At 41.0% G+C, this 17,213-nt stretch overlaps 6 protein-coding genes across 6 annotated transcripts; 3 read left to right on the top strand and 3 right to left on the bottom strand.

The window, feature by feature from the left end:
* Positions 1-141: 141 nt before the first annotated feature.
* On the bottom strand, positions 142-3,162 carry IL334_004766 (uncharacterized protein; the record flags this gene model as incomplete). The annotated part of the gene is made up of 6 exons (XM_062936481.1): positions 142-318; positions 385-432; positions 502-1,219; positions 1,274-1,526; positions 1,588-1,609; positions 1,666-3,162. The coding sequence occupies 6 exons, from the start codon at positions 3,160-3,162 to the stop codon at positions 142-144; spliced, it is 2,715 nt and encodes a 904-aa protein (XP_062792532.1).
* A 659-nt stretch (positions 3,163-3,821) lies between these two features.
* IL334_004765 (uncharacterized protein) lies at positions 3,822-5,741 on the bottom strand (the record flags this gene model as incomplete). The annotated part of the gene is made up of 3 exons (XM_062936480.1): positions 3,822-5,175; positions 5,287-5,376; positions 5,443-5,741. The coding sequence occupies 3 exons, from the start codon at positions 5,739-5,741 to the stop codon at positions 3,822-3,824; spliced, it is 1,743 nt and encodes a 580-aa protein (XP_062792531.1).
* Positions 5,742-6,319: 578 nt separating this feature from the next.
* IL334_004764 (uncharacterized protein) lies at positions 6,320-7,476 on the bottom strand (the record flags this gene model as incomplete). The annotated part of the gene is made up of 3 exons (XM_062936479.1): positions 6,320-6,499; positions 6,590-7,260; positions 7,350-7,476. 3 exons carry the CDS (start codon positions 7,474-7,476, stop codon positions 6,320-6,322), a joined length of 978 nt encoding a protein of 325 aa, XP_062792530.1.
* Positions 7,477-8,147: 671 nt separating this feature from the next.
* Positions 8,148-9,210, top strand: IL334_004763 (ATP synthase F1, delta subunit; the record flags this gene model as incomplete). The annotated part of the gene is made up of 4 exons (XM_062936478.1): positions 8,148-8,207; positions 8,352-8,508; positions 8,606-8,898; positions 9,100-9,210. 4 exons carry the CDS (start codon positions 8,148-8,150, stop codon positions 9,208-9,210), a joined length of 621 nt encoding a protein of 206 aa, XP_062792529.1.
* A 1,110-nt stretch (positions 9,211-10,320) lies between these two features.
* Positions 10,321-13,014, top strand: IL334_004762 (uncharacterized protein; the record flags this gene model as incomplete). The annotated part of the gene is made up of 6 exons (XM_062936477.1): positions 10,321-10,788; positions 10,951-11,327; positions 11,424-11,542; positions 11,612-12,621; positions 12,721-12,858; positions 12,973-13,014. 6 exons carry the CDS (start codon positions 10,321-10,323, stop codon positions 13,012-13,014), a joined length of 2,154 nt encoding a protein of 717 aa, XP_062792528.1.
* Positions 13,015-13,717: 703 nt separating this feature from the next.
* Positions 13,718-17,017, top strand: IL334_004761 (uncharacterized protein; the record flags this gene model as incomplete). The annotated part of the gene is made up of 4 exons (XM_062936476.1): positions 13,718-15,474; positions 15,648-16,007; positions 16,194-16,267; positions 16,419-17,017. 4 exons carry the CDS (start codon positions 13,718-13,720, stop codon positions 17,015-17,017), a joined length of 2,790 nt encoding a protein of 929 aa, XP_062792527.1.
* Between the last annotated feature and the right edge of the window lie 196 nt (positions 17,018-17,213).

Genomic DNA, 17,213 nt, shown 5'->3' with positions numbered 1-17,213 from the left:
ATCTAAGATACTCTTAAGATACTTGATCATCCTCGTCGGATGATACGCATGATGAGAAATTAAGATACAACGGTGTCTCCTTGACGAAATTTCTTGCTCACATGTCTTCCCTTGTCAAAAAGCCCTTCCATTAAATCCCTCTCAAGCGTTCCACAGAGCCCTTCCAATGCCCCCGCCTCCCCTACCTATGGGTGTACCTCTTCCTCTTCCTCGACCTGGTGTCGACCTCGGTGTGATCGGACTAGGGTTATAGAGTAGTTCCTCTATAGTGGCTGAGTTTCCACGACTCTGAAGCATTTTATGTGCTCTATCGACACTCTATTCATGAGTCGATGAATATCAGCTTGACCGCTTGCCTTCACTGAGGAGAGTTGGTTGACTTACAGCGAAGAAGCGATCTAATCCAACCTTTGACATCATACCTGCACAATTCTGGTGGGATAAAAATGGCACGTCAGCTTTTAGTCTGACGACCAAGTCATATCGGTAATCTGAGCTCACTTTCTGCCATAAGAAAGGATCTTGCACGACCAATCTTCTTTCTGACCAATTACGAGGCTGAATACCTCTATCACCTTTACCCATCCTTTGCTCATCTTCAATTCTACTTTCTCTCATCATTTCCATGACGTGAGTTATCTGCGCAGGAGAGAATCCTTGAGATTGTAATGATATCCTATTGTTCTCATCTTCTATTCTCGATCCTCCCACTAGCGTTATCCTTTTAGCTAGACCACCTTGTAGGATAGAGATGATATCTGCTCTATGATCGAATCTAGCTTTCTCTTGAATGGAAGCAAGTAATGAGGAACTGGTTTGACTGAAGAAGGCGAAAAACCCTCTGACAGCTTGGGAAACTGTTAATTCAGGTTCGGATGATTTCCATCCTTCAGGTGGTGCTCTTGCAAAAGCTACGTGAGCAGGTACACCTTGCTCTTTGGACCATGATACCCAAATGATATCAGGATCAGATGTGTCCCCTGGTGCAGAAGTAGCGGGAACATTGATGTCCTGCTGCAGATTGGGCAGACACCCTCGAATTTGAAGGTATCCAATGATCATAAGGGTAAGGCAATAAGACGACATTGTCGCTGGACCTTTGGCGCCTGATGCATCGTTCAGATCTTGTGAGGAGAGCCATCGTTTCAAGATGTAGATCATCGGTCGAAGGAGATATGGTGATATTTGACAGTAATGAAGGATGAGAGAAGAGTTATACCTTGAGTGACATATGTCAGCTGCATCGACGAGAAGCCGGCTGGTGGTAGCTTACCATCCTCCTAAATCATTCACGTTGATATCACACTCTAGTTTTCCTTGTGGATCCATGAATTTGACGATAGGCGTACTGGCTCCCGGTATAGGCTGCACAGCTTGCATACCTGCCCGACGGAGGCAATCTGCTAACGTGTATGTGTGATAGCATCGTGGCAAAGTGTTGATCGCTAAAGGAACTGATCGCCGACCAGAGTAATCTTTAGATATTGGACCAGACCCAGGTTGTTGGCGCCAAAGAGATGGCTCGTCTACGACAGAACGCGACGTCAGTTTACTTAGCGAGGTGATCTAAACGGGGTCTGCACATACAGCCTTTGAGCTGAGCTCGATCCTGTGATGTACGAATATCAGCTTATACGTGAAGTTGAAATGATCACGGCAGCTCACTAGAATGACCAAATCCAAATCACCACTTTTCCCAGTTTCTCCTCCCCAACTAACACTTCCAAAAACGTCCACCAAAAACCTATCTTTCCCATCTTGTAAAATCTGTTTACCAAAAGTAGAATTTACTACAGTAGTCAAATTGGATAACAATTTCATAACGAATTTCTTCGATTCTTCAGTTGGTTCAGTGGAACACCAAGCTTGCATAATATCGCTTTGAAACGAATCTGGGGGAGAAGGATGTATGAGATTGGATGGAACTGTTTTCCTAGGTGAAGGTCGTGACAGAAGTGAATTATAAGGTGAAACACTGTTCACAGCTGGGATGAAATTTGATTTCGGAATAAACTCAGGTATATCTGATAGGTCTGATAATGATGATATCAAACCATTCCTTGAGGAGTCATTGATAAACTGATCATATGTATGGGATGTTGATTGGTTTCCATTGATCATTTGAGGTGAATCGTTCATTTTGAGAAACCAATGCTCTTCAAGTTCAGGCTCAGAACAGATATCAGTCAAATCTTCTACTTGTTGTTCATCAATTTTGTCCGATCCAGAATCGAATTTATAATCGTTCGTATTGTACTGTTCTTGGGAAGCACCAAGACAAGAAGTCAATTCGGCAGGATGATTATTATGCTCTCCAAGATCCTTGTCTAAGCCTAATAAATCGATAAATCCTTCGTTTGGCTGAGCATAGAATTGATCCTGATGTTCTTGGGAACTTTCAAAATCGATCAATTCAATGACTTCTTTAGATAATTCCTTGGTATGACCTTTACCTTTATGAATGATGACTGCCACTGGAAATGGTAATTTTTCACCACCTTTATATGTGAATATATCGATCAATTCAGATGGATTAGAGAATAAGATAGGTTGATCAGAATACTCTGAAAATTCATCCGTGATCGAAGGGTTTGGAAACGAAAGACTTGAATCGGAAGTCAGATCCGGTGTATCAGTATGTAATATTGGTGAGGGAGAAGGTGGATAAGAACTGGTAGATAGAGTATCGAATGAGTTATTCTTGTTTTTCTTGTACGGGCTTGGATATGTAGGTGATGGATGATGAAGGATAGGAGTTGAACGCCTTCTTCTACCAAGGGTCGAGAAGATCTGCGGAGGTGTATAATCTCCCTTTCTCCTTTCGGGAGGTATCGAACAGATAGGGGAAGGAGGTGGTGACGGAGAATCTAATCTGAACAACCTCTTCAGTTCTTCATCCGATTCCCCTTCGGACACTAGGGTGATAAGTTCTGGTGTAACCGGTAACGATAGCCTTATTGGACCAGCAATTGTATTTGAACAAGGATAGAACGCTTGGACCGTCGCGTCAAATCTTCCTGCGTTGTTGATGATGGGGTGCAAGTCAATTTCGTCTATGTCCGAATCAAGTAACGAAGGTACGCCTTCTTGTCCGAATGAGATCAATTGAGGAGAAGGTAAGAGGGCAGGGCGAGGTAAGGATGTCACACGAAAAGAAGACATGATGGGAATGTTCACAAAAGAACTGGGGAATGTGGAGGGTAATGAGAACGGTGCCTGAACCTTGAACAAGAACAACAGATGAAACCACGAAAATGATGAAACGCTACAAAAATGACAGGAATGGGTTGGGGTTAGGGTTGGGTTTGGGGTTGGGAGATGTGGAATGTGGGCCGAACAGATAGCTGGGTACAAGATACTCTACAATCACCTTTCTCAGAACAAGAAATCTAAGAAGAAAAGAAAGAGAGAGAGGGAAGAAAGAAAGAAAACATTAAGCAGTTAGTTTAGTTTGAGTGGAAGTGACCTCACAATATGGAATGAATGGGATTCAACGCCCTCGTGGTAACGCACACATGGGAACAAGTGGTCCAAGCGAGAGAGCATGTTGATATCGGGATACTCAAGTCACGTCATGGATAAGTGTTACTACTACTTGGCTAGCTCGTACCACCAGGTAAGACCTGTTCAGCAGCATTGCAGGTTATACACCACTAACGAAGTACTAAAGGTTTCCACCACTGCAAGGTTCAAGTCAAGACTGAATATGACCACCAACTGACTCACTCCCGAGGATATCTCGATTGACTGGACGTCGCGATCGATAAGAGAATAGTGATAATGCATGAATAAGTATTGCCTTTATCCGAGGTAATAGGGAATCACATAGAAGCCCTTTCATGTGGGATTTCTTCATGATCATCGTGGAATGGATTTTCACCATTTTTCAATTCTTTCTCCAATCTTCTTTCTCTATCTTCCCTTGCTCTCTTCTTTCTCTTTTGAACATTTTCGAAATACTTTTCTTGGGCTTTAACATCTCGTTGAACTTTTTTCTCCAATTTATTTAATCTATCCAGTACATCTTCTGGTTCACCCCATTTCCCATTAACATTTGTGATTCCTATCAGATTACTAAACCCTCCTTGCGCATGCCCACCGCCACTTTCAAGGTTGTTTCCCAATGCATACGATGATGATCCATATGGTGATTGTGATGGTGACTGTTGAGATTGAGATTGAGACTGTAGGAAATCTTTTTGAATTTCTTCAATCACTTTACTAACTAATCTTGAAGTCGTTGAATCCCATCTTACACCCATGATTTCCATCTCCCTGATACCTAATTCTACACCTTCTAAATCCCTAAATGATTCCCATCGCACTAGTAACAGTTCATTGTACGCGGAAGTGAGACATCCCGAAAGATACGATTCGAGTGAAGATGTTTGTGCGTATTGAAACAGTGATATGACTAGATGGGGTGAATTATAGTGAACTCGCAAGGTTCTTAACAAGTGAGCTAGGATTTTGGGATATGTAGCAGGAAATACTATTGGTTGGATTGTCGATTCGTCACTTATCGAAGAAGTGTTCTTTGTAGCTGAGTTGGTAAGAGATGATCCTCCCGATTCTGAGCTCAAGCTCGAGCTTGAGATCGAATTTAAACTTGATGCTGAGAATGATGGTTGAGGTAGAGGTTTGAAGACTCTGTTTTTAGCCCATTCGATTAATTCGACATCAGATGCAATAACTTCCATTTCTTCTTTCAACATTTCTAATTCTTCAATTGATTGATCGTCTTCAGTTTCATCTTTTTCGAAAAACCTTCTTAATCCTCTACCCGTACTTCCTCGACCAGTACCTTGACGTGATCGATTGAGACCGAAACCGAAGCCAAAAGGTGAACTACCGGATTTAGTAGCACCATAAGGATCCGCTACGCCTAACCCGGACGTTGAGGCAGAAGAGGAGGACGAGGAGGATTGAGCTGAACGTGATGAATGTGAAGAGTTATCTAAATCCGCGAATATACCAGCTAATATCTCATTAAACGTTTCTGCTTCTTTTGGAGTTTGACCTGCGAGTCTCCGTGTCCTAGCATGAACTCCACGATGACGAGGCGAAGGTGTGGAATATGCATCAAACGTTAATCGTGAGGCTATAGATGCGGGTTTAGGTGGATGATTGACTGGGTTTGCATTTGAGTTTTGGTTTTGGTTGGTTTTTGGCCACCTATGCAAAAGACAGGTCAGCACCAAAAGACCTATCAAAGCCATGACATATACGCAAAAACATGAAATGTCTTTAGTATCGATATGATTTGCCAGCAGGAGATAAACTCACTTCTCTTTCAACGTAGCGAAAATTTGCGCAAATTCACGATCCTCATCTGGAATATCTTCTCTTTGGTCCAGTAACGCATCATTGATACTTCTACGTATGCATCGGATATCAGCACCAATCTAATGAGCCAATCACGAGGACATGAGTAACACTTACGATGAGAGTTTCGAGGAAGAAGAAGAAGAATTGGCCGACCGAGACGATTCAGCAGTCAAGCTCATATCTCTACTGATTTCTTCCTTTCCACCACTGGCAGATGCTTCGCTACCATTTTCAGTTACTGTCTCATTATTCAGAGGTGTTCGAGTGGTATTCTCTTCTTTTAGTACGATTGATGAAGTGAATAAACGAAGAGAAGTCCCGCTACTGCTTCTGTTTCGAGCTTGAATTCGAATTTGTTGACGCAAAATCTGATTGGTCGAAGATATGATCCTCAGATCTAGGTTGGCGACCATCTTGATGTGATCTCAGAAACTTTCAGCGAAAGGCGATCTGATCTGTGATGTATATATTTGGGTGATTGACTTGGTGTATCCAACAAGCCATACCGTACGACCAATCGTCTAAAACGAAGATCTCGAAATATAATTCATCACACGAGACAAGAAAACGGAGATTGAGACCACCTCCGTGAACGTTCCGATTACGGCCGTCTTAACCCGTTCTCCTGTCTCTTTCTTGGTACAACTGCACCTCGTTAGTATGAAGTGAAACATGTAGTGATATCAGTGTATGGTATGCAAGCTGCATTCCCAAGCTGTTGAGGGAAGGACATGTATAATTGACAAGACTCATAACGAGCCTCTCTACATAGAATGAAAGAAGAAAAAGGACAACATGAATGCTTTTTTTGGTATAAAAAATGGAAAGTATAATTTATGCTTTTATGCTTTTATGGAAATCTACATGGAAGTATTATAGCGATACAAACGTGGGATACAATGGTGTTATTGTGGTGAGGAGAATACAGGAGGTGGTAATGGTCGAATAGATGAAAAAAGAGATAGGCTGACAATGATGATATGGTATGATATCAATTAAATAGGGCTGAAGGGGATATCTCTGGAATTACTTCTACGATTTTTACTGCAGAATCAGCTTTGAGAGCTTCTTCTTTTTTGAGTTGTTCTATTTCTTCTGCAGTTAAGAATCTACCTCCTTTACCTCTTGGTCTTGAACATGCATGACGATGTCTCGATTCGTGTAGGTACGGCTAGACATTTCCGAATAATCAGATGAGCGGGGTTTCCAAAAATCGAATTTTCGTCATATGGGATCACATGAAACGTCAAGAAAAACATACCTTCCTCGATCTGACCAATCTGTTCAATTCTTCTAATCTCGCTCTTGCCATTCTTCTTTTTAATATACGATGATATTGTTTCGCATTGACATATAAAGGTTCTTCATTATCGACATCCAAGTCACCATCATTTTCGCCATCACCTTGATCGTCAACTTGATCAGGTGAGATTTGATTACCACTTTCGAATTTGATTAATTGTTCATCACGATCATCATTATCATTTTCGTCTTCATCGTCAATACCATCATCATCATCATCGTCTGGTTGCAGATAATCTTCTCCGTCTATATCTATATCTGCATCTAGATCTAAGTCTACACCGAAAGAATCTGAGTTACTAGTTCGATGCGATAACGATAAAGAATCGTATCGATCATTTTGTTTATGTGTATGCGTAGTATGATGATATGTCGATGGACCAGGTTGAGTTAAATCTAGATCAAGAAAAGATGAAGTTGGATCAAGATCGAGATCATCGCCATCTGGTGTACCTGGAAAAGAAGAATGAGAGAAATTGGGTGGTATCAATTGATGTGTATGTGTATGTGAATGCGAGTGCGAATGTGAGTGAGGGTTTGGATAATTCGTTAGATGTCTAGAAGAATAGGAAGATGTTGAAGGTGTATTGGAAGTTTGTGGTGGTGTAGGGAATGAATAGCTTCCTATGCCTGGAATAAGAGCAAAAAAAGGTCAAATGGGATCCCAGTTTGAGGTTTTACCATGTACTGGCGTGAATGAAATTGAACAAAGGACTTACCACCATTTTTCAGATCGAATCCACCATCATAAGCAGATGAGAATGATGGATCCGAGAATGTTGGACTGGGTGGATATGATCCTCCTCCATTAGGTAGCAAAGAGAACAACGGCAATGTGGTGCTCATCTTGATCGAAAGAATCACCAAAGTCGTTATGTGTCTTGGATCAAAACCGGAGCCGTCGGGGTATATTGAATTATGGGGTTTGGATATAAAATGATCGATGAAACGCACAATAGGTTGATCGATGTGATAAGTGGCAAGAGGGTATGTACAGATAGGATATGATGATCGGATGCTCTATGTTCTATCGTTTGACAAGTATATCAGATTGGGGTGTTGGTGGAGTGAATGATGCCCTCTGTCGGGGTGTGTTAAGCGAGGGATGAACAGTAGTAACTAGTGATCATGACCAGAGACTACTGACACATAACTCATTTATTAAGAATCACAACTTCGACCGAAAAAAAAATAAATAACAAATAAATAAATAATTCCGGTCTATTCCGGCTAAAACGATGCATGCCAGATGTCTCCCACGTGTTTACCATGGAGATTGATCCCCAGCTATAGCCGTGGTGTGTTCGTTGTTGAAAGTGCCACATTCATAAATATCCGCTTCGGTGTTATCTTGAAGCAGTGAGGAGTGAGGGGGGGAGAGACCGTTCCGTTGCTCTCTTGCTACTATCCTTACTAGGGCAATAAGATAGACATCTTATATTCAACCTCTTGCTATAGCATCTCCTCTCTCTCTCTCATCTTCAATCTCACTCACCACTCAACCTCCTCTCGCAAAAATGGCTTCCGTCATGAGGTCCGTCCTTTCAAGAGGATACGCTACTGCGTCAACCGTCAAGGTGGGTTGCTTTTTCCCCTTCAAGACAATCTTGAAGATACCAACTTCTTCGGCCGTGGTGTGCAATATCATCAACAAGCATTGAATTGGATTTGGGTTGGAAAACATGAATGGCTGACTTTTGTTCCTTTGTTGTTGTTTTTAGGCACCTATCCAACTTAACTCTCTTACTGGAACTTATGCTACTTCAACTTATCTTGCAGCATTGAAGAAATCCCCTAAAGATTTGGAGAGTTTAGCTAAAGACATCGAATCTTTCGATAAGAAAATCAAAGATGATTCAAAAGTATCTGCTTTCATCCGTGAGTTTAAAATTTCGTCCTCATTCATCCTGTTTAAGATGATCGTATTATGATGTCGGAGTTAATTGCGATGCTCAAACATTCTTTTGTATAATAGAAAACCCAACACTTTCAGCATCTGAACGAAACTCAGCACTCTCCTCAATCCTCCCATCTGGATCATCACCCATCCTCCTTAACCTCCTCACCGTACTTTCCGAGAATGGAAGACTCTCTTCCGCTCCTAAAGTATTCGCAGATTTCAACTCACTCATCTCAGCTTACAGAGGTGAACTCGAAGTAGTAGTCACTTCAGCTGAACCTTTAGATAAGCAAGCTTTGAACAGAGTCGACAAAGCTTTGAAGGGTACTGAGATCGCCAAGGGAAAGACATTGAAGGTCGTCAACAGAGTGAGTCATTGATTTGCAGAGTGGAATGAACGAGAAAGTCCGCGATCCCATGCAGTGGTAGTCATAATCAAGAAATGGACAGATTGTTGGGATATTTGGAGGACGTCCACGTTTTTTGAAACTTTACGACAGTTGGACTATGGGAATAGAATGACTTGAATTTGTCGTGAACGATGCTTATAAAACTTCACCGTCCAACAGGTCAACCCTTCCGTTCTTGGTGGTCTCCTCGTCGATTTCGGAGACAAATCCATCGATCTTTCAGCTTCTTCCAAGGTCAGCCGATTCAACGCTGCTCTTACTCGTGAGTGACATTTCATTCAAGAGAACACTTATCAGTCAGGTGCTAATTGTTTCATGACGAAATGCAACAGAGGGTGTATAAGCACGATGGACGGAAGATAGATGAAGGATTTGGAGGCTTTCAGGAAAAGATGGAACACAGTGAAAAATATGAATTGCATCTTCTCGGCTCCAACCCTCTGCTGCTACACTATTCGAATACCCCTGTCTGGTTCTGAACACTTGGCGGAGGATTGGTTGAATCTGGAATCTGTTTTTCTTTTGAGCTGATCATTTCCCGAAGGGAAAGCCTACGCCAATTAGTGTGTCCACACAATCGGACCTATAAGTTCGCATTCACCCGTAGCATGACCTAAGCAAGCTCCTTCGTGATCACACGCGAAGGGGGGTATTTTGAAGGTTGCTATCCTTCTACCGATCTAATCGGTCAGAATAAAGGGTGGTTCATTATAATAATCAATGACGCATCTTACCCCATCAATCCATTTCAGGATTTACCATTGTTTCTTTTGTTCTAGTCTTCGAATGGACGATTCTGAAGTGCACTCTTCCCTTTCTGCATATTAACAATGATGAGATATCAAAGAGACTGCATATTGAATATTATACATGTATTTTGAATCAATACTTCCACCAAGATACATAATTTTCTATTCAAAACTATATTCAGGTTTAGGAAAGGGTTAATTTCACCGTCCTCATCGCTTAACAAGTTAGTGGAAAGTTTGTAGAATCCGTTTATTCATTCATTCATTCATTCATTCAATGTTTTTCCCCTCATTCGTTTGAACGTACTTTAACAACATCGGCGTCAAGGATATCTTCTCATACTCGTTTAGACACTTTTAGGAACTCGCCCAAATAGTAAATACCAAAATCAAAGCTGAATTAGTTGGAATTACGTGAGGTATATTTATAAACCTCCAACACAGAGTCGATTGATCGAATAACTAGGCTGGTTTTTCATTCATATTCAATAGGATTTCACACTTCATCTAGCTTTACTCATTTACCTCAGATCAAGTATCCATCATCTACGTGATCGTCTTTGAGCTCTTTCGTCAACTATCTTTGCACGAGAAATCTGTTAGCTCCTCTTGCGGGAACAAACATATCACAATGTCTTCATCAAACGGCAAATCTCGACCTAAATTACCAATAAGATCGATATCTACTTTAATAAGTACACCACCTTCAGACGCTGCCAAATCGGATGACGATGCAGTTCTAGATGTATACAGAGAAGTGAATTCAACTGGATCGTTACAAGCTGCAGCTAAGAAATTGGAACAATACGCATCATCCACATCCACATCCACATCTACATCTACGAAAACAAAAGCAAAACCAAAATTTGATGAAGATCCAGAAGAAGTTGGTTTTTTACAACAACATAGCATCGATGAAGATGCTTTGATGTTTGATGATAACGAGACTGAAGATAATGATGATGAATCAAAATCAGTTGATAATGATCGACGTGATGATAGAGGACAAGTTGTACATTTACAAGAAGTCGTAGATGGTCTGTGGATAGGTGATTTAGTTTCTGCTATGGATATTGATGGTTTAGAAAAAAGAGGTATAGTAAGTCAATTCTTCATTGACGATGGATTGTCCTTTGTACTTTGGACCAATCAGACTTCTCTGTGTCCGGACAAAACTTTATCACATTCTCTCCCTCTGTTCTTCCTTCAGCATTAAGATATGGTCGTTTTGTCTTTCGTCCAAGCTAACAGGTTGATATAGTCAAACATCCTATCTCTCCTTAGACCGACTCTGAAATTCCCATCATCATTCTCAGTTTATCCATTAGAAATCGACGATTCAGCAGATACGGATATCCTCACACATCTACCTTCATGCGTAGCCTGGATTCAATCCATCTTATCACTCAGAGAACGTTCTTTCGATATTTCCAACATCTCTGAAGAAACCGAATCGGCGGAAAAAGACCCCACTATAGCCAAAATTGCAGGAGATCCAAAACCTGGTGGTGTACTCGTTCATTGTCAAGCTGGAATGTCAAGAAGTGCAACTGTCGTCGCTGCTTATTTAATGAGAGAATATGATTTAGATCCTGTACAAGCTTTAGTAGCTCTAAGGGAAAAAAGACCTGTCGTAGAGTGAGTGAAACTCAATTATCTGCCTTCACCGCTCACACTGTCACTACATTTCGAATACCTCCTTTGATCACTGATATGTTCAATCACGTCCTATAGCCCATCAGAAACTTTCTGGCATCAATTGGGACTCTTCTATAACGCAGATGGCAGAGTATCGCTAAAAGATAAATCTACCCGAAGATTTTACATGGAAAGAACCGCATCACAGTTCATGAGTAAGCGACCTTCATCTCTTTGGTAATCAACCTGATATCAAAAACGAGTACTGATGATTGATAACATAGATGGGGATGGAGGTGCACCATCCATGGCGACAATGGCAAAGTACCCAGCAACACCTTCAGCGTCTAATCCACCTACACCAGGTGGAATTGGAAGACGTCAGATCAGATGTAAGATGTGTAGAAGACAATTAGCAGTTCGAGAACATATGATGGACCATATTTTAGATCAACAACCTATATCAAGACCTAGAACACCATCAAACGCAACTTTACCTTCTCCAAGATTACCTCCTATCACAAGTGGGAGTGCACAAACACAAGGATTGAAAGAAAGAAGACCAAGTGTGGTCAGTGATGTCATTAACCCATTGACTGGTTTACCTGGAAGAAGAAGTAGTCACGCTTCTTTGTCTGGTTTCTCTCTCACACAAACAGAAGGAAATCCAAGCAAAGATTCAAGCGGATCAAGTAATGGTCAAAATACTTCTTCAATGGGTGGAATCCCACTACCCAAACGATCAACAACGACACCTGGATTAACCCTAACTGCTTCTTCACCTGAAGTGGCCAATCAACCTAAATTAACTGGTGATAAGGACCTTTTACCTAGTATATTAGGTAGACTGGAAAATCCTTCTTCGCCTAAACCAATGACTTCCACGCCACCTGCAAGTACAGCACCTGCAGTACCTGGATCAGGTTCAGGATCAGGTTCATCAGAAAGGGTTTTCAGATCAGCTGAAGAGTTGAGTTCAAGACTACCACCTCATTTATTAGCTTTGAGAATGGCGGGATCAGGGTCAAGCGCAGGTGGAGGTGGGACAAGTTCTTTATCTTCTCCGATTGGAAGTTCGCCCACTTCATCTCCTGAAAAAGACATTTCCGCACAATCTCAAACTTTCCCTCCTTCGTCAAACGTCAATAGCGCTTCCAGAAGACTAAGCTTGTTGAGTATGACTCCTAAAACTTTAGAAGGGAATGAAAGAAGAGGCAGTATGACTATGAACGAACCAAATGGTGGTTATCCGATATTAGTAAATCAAAAATGTTCAGGTTACTTCGTTGAACCTGTGAGTTGAATCTGTGCTTCGATTCTGACCCCAGCTTCAATTCGTCTCAATAATCACAAGACGAAAGAAGATGCTGATGACCTGATTTTGATAACACAGTTAACATGGATGGAACCAGTTCTTCAAAATGGTGATATTGCAGGAAAACTTATTTGTCCAAATGAAAAATGTGGTGTTAAAATAGGTAATTTCGATTGGGCCGGTGTACAATGTGGATGCAGAGAATGGGTTACTCCTGTGAGTACAATTTTGTCTAATGGAAGTTGGGAAGATCAGAAGATCAATCCAGTGCATGAATGATCGAATAAATTTAGTCGAAATAGAGCTAATAGACAAACGTCGGAACCGTAGGGATTCTGTATACATCGAAGCAAGGTTGATGAGGTTTGGTAAAGCCGTCTCATTCAGTATTTCGTTTTACATCAATATCAACATCATCTCAGATCGGTTCTTTGCATGTAGAGCAATTCATTGCTGACTACGAGAATATAAGTCGGACTATAAGTCGCACTTGGATAGACATAGAGTCTTGTTAGAAAGTAGATGTTAGAATTTTTTGGCGCATTCCCCCTTTCTGCATATCATTCAGCATATATACAATACAACAAAAAACAAGTCAATTCAAAACTATGCCATTATTTAACTGTACATACAATTCATGCATTGCTCATAGCCGCTTCTTGGATATGCTTTTGAATGGTGTGACAGCGAAAGCGTCGTATTTGTACAGTCTCAGTAAGTTAGGATGAGTTTCATGTGGCAGCGTTTTTAAGTGGCTGATATCACTGGATATGAAACGATGATAATGGTCCCACCTCATACACTGTTCTAGAATTAGATTGTCCAGCCATACAAGTTCACGAGAGAAGGATATGTGATCTCTCGTCAATGCATAGAATAGTGATTTTGTAGGATCTAAGATGAATTTATGCTTTTGATTTGAGTATTCTGTTCGCCCTCAACGACTTCCATCTTCACCCCTCGCCAAAAAGGCGCATAAACGAAAAAGATACAGGCAAAAGACGATCAGATCACAAGGTAGAGCTGACACTAAGCTTCTGCTTTGTGCTCTACTTCTGCAAAAGAAAAAGTCGCGATGCGATCATTAACGATCGCTATCCCACTACAAATCCTATTTACTATCCTTTTATTGCTTTCTGTCCAAACATCCACTTCAGCTTTCACACTGCCTTTCCCTTCTCTTTCCTCATGGTCTCCTCCCTCAAACAGCTTCGCTATCTCCCCTAGAGGTCGAGACGGATCAAGTACGAATCCTCAAGGATACATATCGTCTTCAAAGAGATTGGCAGCACCGAAACGATTTGGGTATTTCTCATTTTCGAGACATCCTAATTCCCTACCCGACTGGATTCCCCTCCAAGGTGTTGAAGGTGTTCTGGTACATCGGGGTATAGCTTCTTCGAGTGAAGATAGAGGTCTACCGCCTGAGTCATCTTCTCATAAGTCATCACTCCGATACAATGCTGATTCAGAGGAAATGCTCGACCACGAAGAAGAACTGGTAGAAAGAGATGAAGTCAATGCCAATAACGATAATAATGCCGATGAAGATGAAACGATATACGATTATGAAGAATGTGATAAGCGAGAAGCATATGATGATCCTACACCGATAGCTCAATTAGGTTCAATACCTGAGCAACAGATTCAGCAAGCTCGACTATCGACGATGAATGACACCTCTTCATACATCTCCGCCCCGTCAAGTAACCTGAGTTCGACGACGATAGGAGATAGGACACACAGTGATAAGATATTATGGAGTGGGATTGAGTCTTTACAGCCTCTTGAGAATGGTTTGTTCATGAAAAGACATCATGATAAATCAGGAAACTCCGGAAGTGATGGTTACAACGACAACGAGGATGATCATCCTTCGAGAGGTGGAAGTGGCTATGGAAAATACAGTAAGGGTGGTCATCTTGGATATGGTAATCAAGATGAGGGTACAGTTTCACATGGGAATGGAAATGGAAATGGAAATGGAAATGGGTGGATTGAGAACCATCTCTCTCATTCATCAGGAGGCGGATACACGAATGGAAAAGGTAGACCTAATAAACATGGGAAAGGGCACGAGAATGGAAGTGCAGGTGGAAATGATAGAGGTTTAAATGGATATGATCAAGATTGGAAATCACCTACAAACGATCATGGTAATCATGGATATGGTACCAGCTCCGATTCAGCTGATGATGATCAATATCATGATGGTGGTCAATGGCGTCATCATCCTCCTTCAGATGGTTTGAGAGGTAGTGGCAGTGATGAAAATGATGGTAATGGAAAATACGATGACAATGATGATGATAGTTATACTTCGAGAGGAAAAGGTGGAGCTAAATGGGGACAACATCGACCTTCTTCAGATAATGACGGATACGCATCATCATATTCCTCTTCAACGAATAACGACAAAAACAAGTACGACGAAGATGAAGATAAAGATGAAAATGACAGCAGCGGATACACGACACAATCATTATCATCATCATCGAACGGTGAAAACGGTGAAAACGGAAGAGGGAGTTATGGTGGAGGTGGAGCACATAGATTAGCTCAAACGGCATATGGTCGACCATCCAAATCGGACTGTGCAAGATTAATGCAGTTCTATAGGGGGACTTCGCAATCCTCTTCTTCAACAACCACAAACAGTGGATGGATAAATTCAAATGGATGGGATGATGATGAAGATCATGATTGTTGTAATTGGTTTGGAGTGACTTGTGATCAATCTTCAAGAAGAGTCACCTCTATAAATCTTAGAAATAATGGATTGACCGGTGGTTTTAGTAATTACATCTTTGCATTAGATGCTTTATTGAAACTGTAAGTGAATCTTTTTGTACTCATTTTTTCGTGTGTTTTGGCCGAGAGATATTCTAGTCTTGAATCTGTTCTGAGTTATAGTTGGATCATCTATTTCAGACTCGGAATCCCATGAGTGATCAGTGAAATCAATCGCTAATCGTCTTTTGATTCCCAATCCAAACAAATGATAGTGATCTGTCTCAAAATTCACTTATGAATCTCCCTGATCGATTTGGATCTTTACCTCATTTAACACATCTGAACGTATCTTCATCGAGTATATCAAACCATATACCATCTTCTATACTATTTTCATCATCATTGATCAATCTCGATATATCACATAACAATCTGACGGGATATCCATCATTCTCTTCATCCACCATGCGTTCTGTTCAACTATCGAATAATCGATTGGATGGATTCAGTATCGATTCTGAAAACATGTCTGAATTGAGTAAGATCGATATTTCAAATAACGGTTTGAAAGGTGATATACCTGATTTAAGTAAAATTGCTGGATTGAACGTTTTTGACGCTTCGAATAATAAGTAAGTGATATGCTTTGTTCCCCTATGTGTGTTTTGTTTATCAGGAAGTAATCGCTGATTTCGAATCATCGCTTGAATAGCTTGTAAGTTGTAACGTTCAAACGAGATATTTCTTGAACAGAAGTATTCGTTGCGGAATTGATGACATAAAGCTGATTTGGTGTGATCTGGACGTTTTTCCATTAGTACCGGTCCATTATTCGATTTGACCAGTTTAACCAATCTGACAAGGTTGGATGTCCGTTTTAACCAATTGACAGGTGAGTAACATATTTTCGTGAATCGCAAAACAGAATATCTCTGCACATCAACCGAGATCATCTTCATCATTGAGTCTAGCACCTGATCACAAATTTCGGCCATCCATAAATAAAAATACAAACTCACCATCTTTCATATATTCTGTAACAGGATCATTCCCAACTCTCCCCTCTTCCCTCCAATCTCTGTATCTATCCTCAAATCTATTCGATGGTCCGATCCCTTCATTGCCCGCACCTGATACATTAACAAGTTGTTACATTCTTCCTAATTCATTTTCGCCTTGTCCTACTCCACAAGATTTGAGTGATCCAGGAAGTATAGCGAGTAAATGTCATTTATCATCCTGTAGTAAAGGCAATAACGTATTGCCGCAACAAACAACGCCAAATCCCATGGTCAATTCAACAACAACCAATAGTCAAGTAGGTACAAAAGGAATTCCAGTACATCCTTTACCAGGTGAAACACTGGATAATCCATCATCGCAATCACAGCTTTCCCCAATTAATTCACCAGATTCGACAAATCCCAACGGCGTATCGCAATCCGGGAAACAGATTGTTTCAGGAGATGAATGGCCAGGAGTGAAGTCTCAACCGTCATCAACGATAAATCCTCAATCTCAAAGATTGGGCTCAACAAGGTTTAGTAATTCTGCTTTAGACACAATCTCTTCTCCTTCTCCACTCTTTACCTGCTTTATTATCTTTTTGATTACCTCTTGCTTTCTTTTCGGTTTCCCATAGCCTATAATATGATAAGATGATTACAACTTTCATGATAATAATGATAACGACTAAGTAATGATAATAATGCAATCAACACCGAATTCTGCCTTACCTTACCTTGTCCATCATCCAGGGCACGTCTGCATAGCAACGCTGTTCGAAGAAACAGAAAAATGACATGAGCTGACCACCGATATTTGTAACGTGAAGAGGT

Source organism: Kwoniella shivajii, chromosome 6 (genome assembly GCF_035658355.1).
Source record: "Kwoniella shivajii chromosome 6, complete sequence".
NCBI lineage: Eukaryota > Fungi > Basidiomycota > Tremellomycetes > Tremellales > Cryptococcaceae > Kwoniella > Kwoniella shivajii.
Note: the sequence above shows the minus strand (reverse complement) of the source record. Positions and strands in the feature narration are given on the sequence as shown.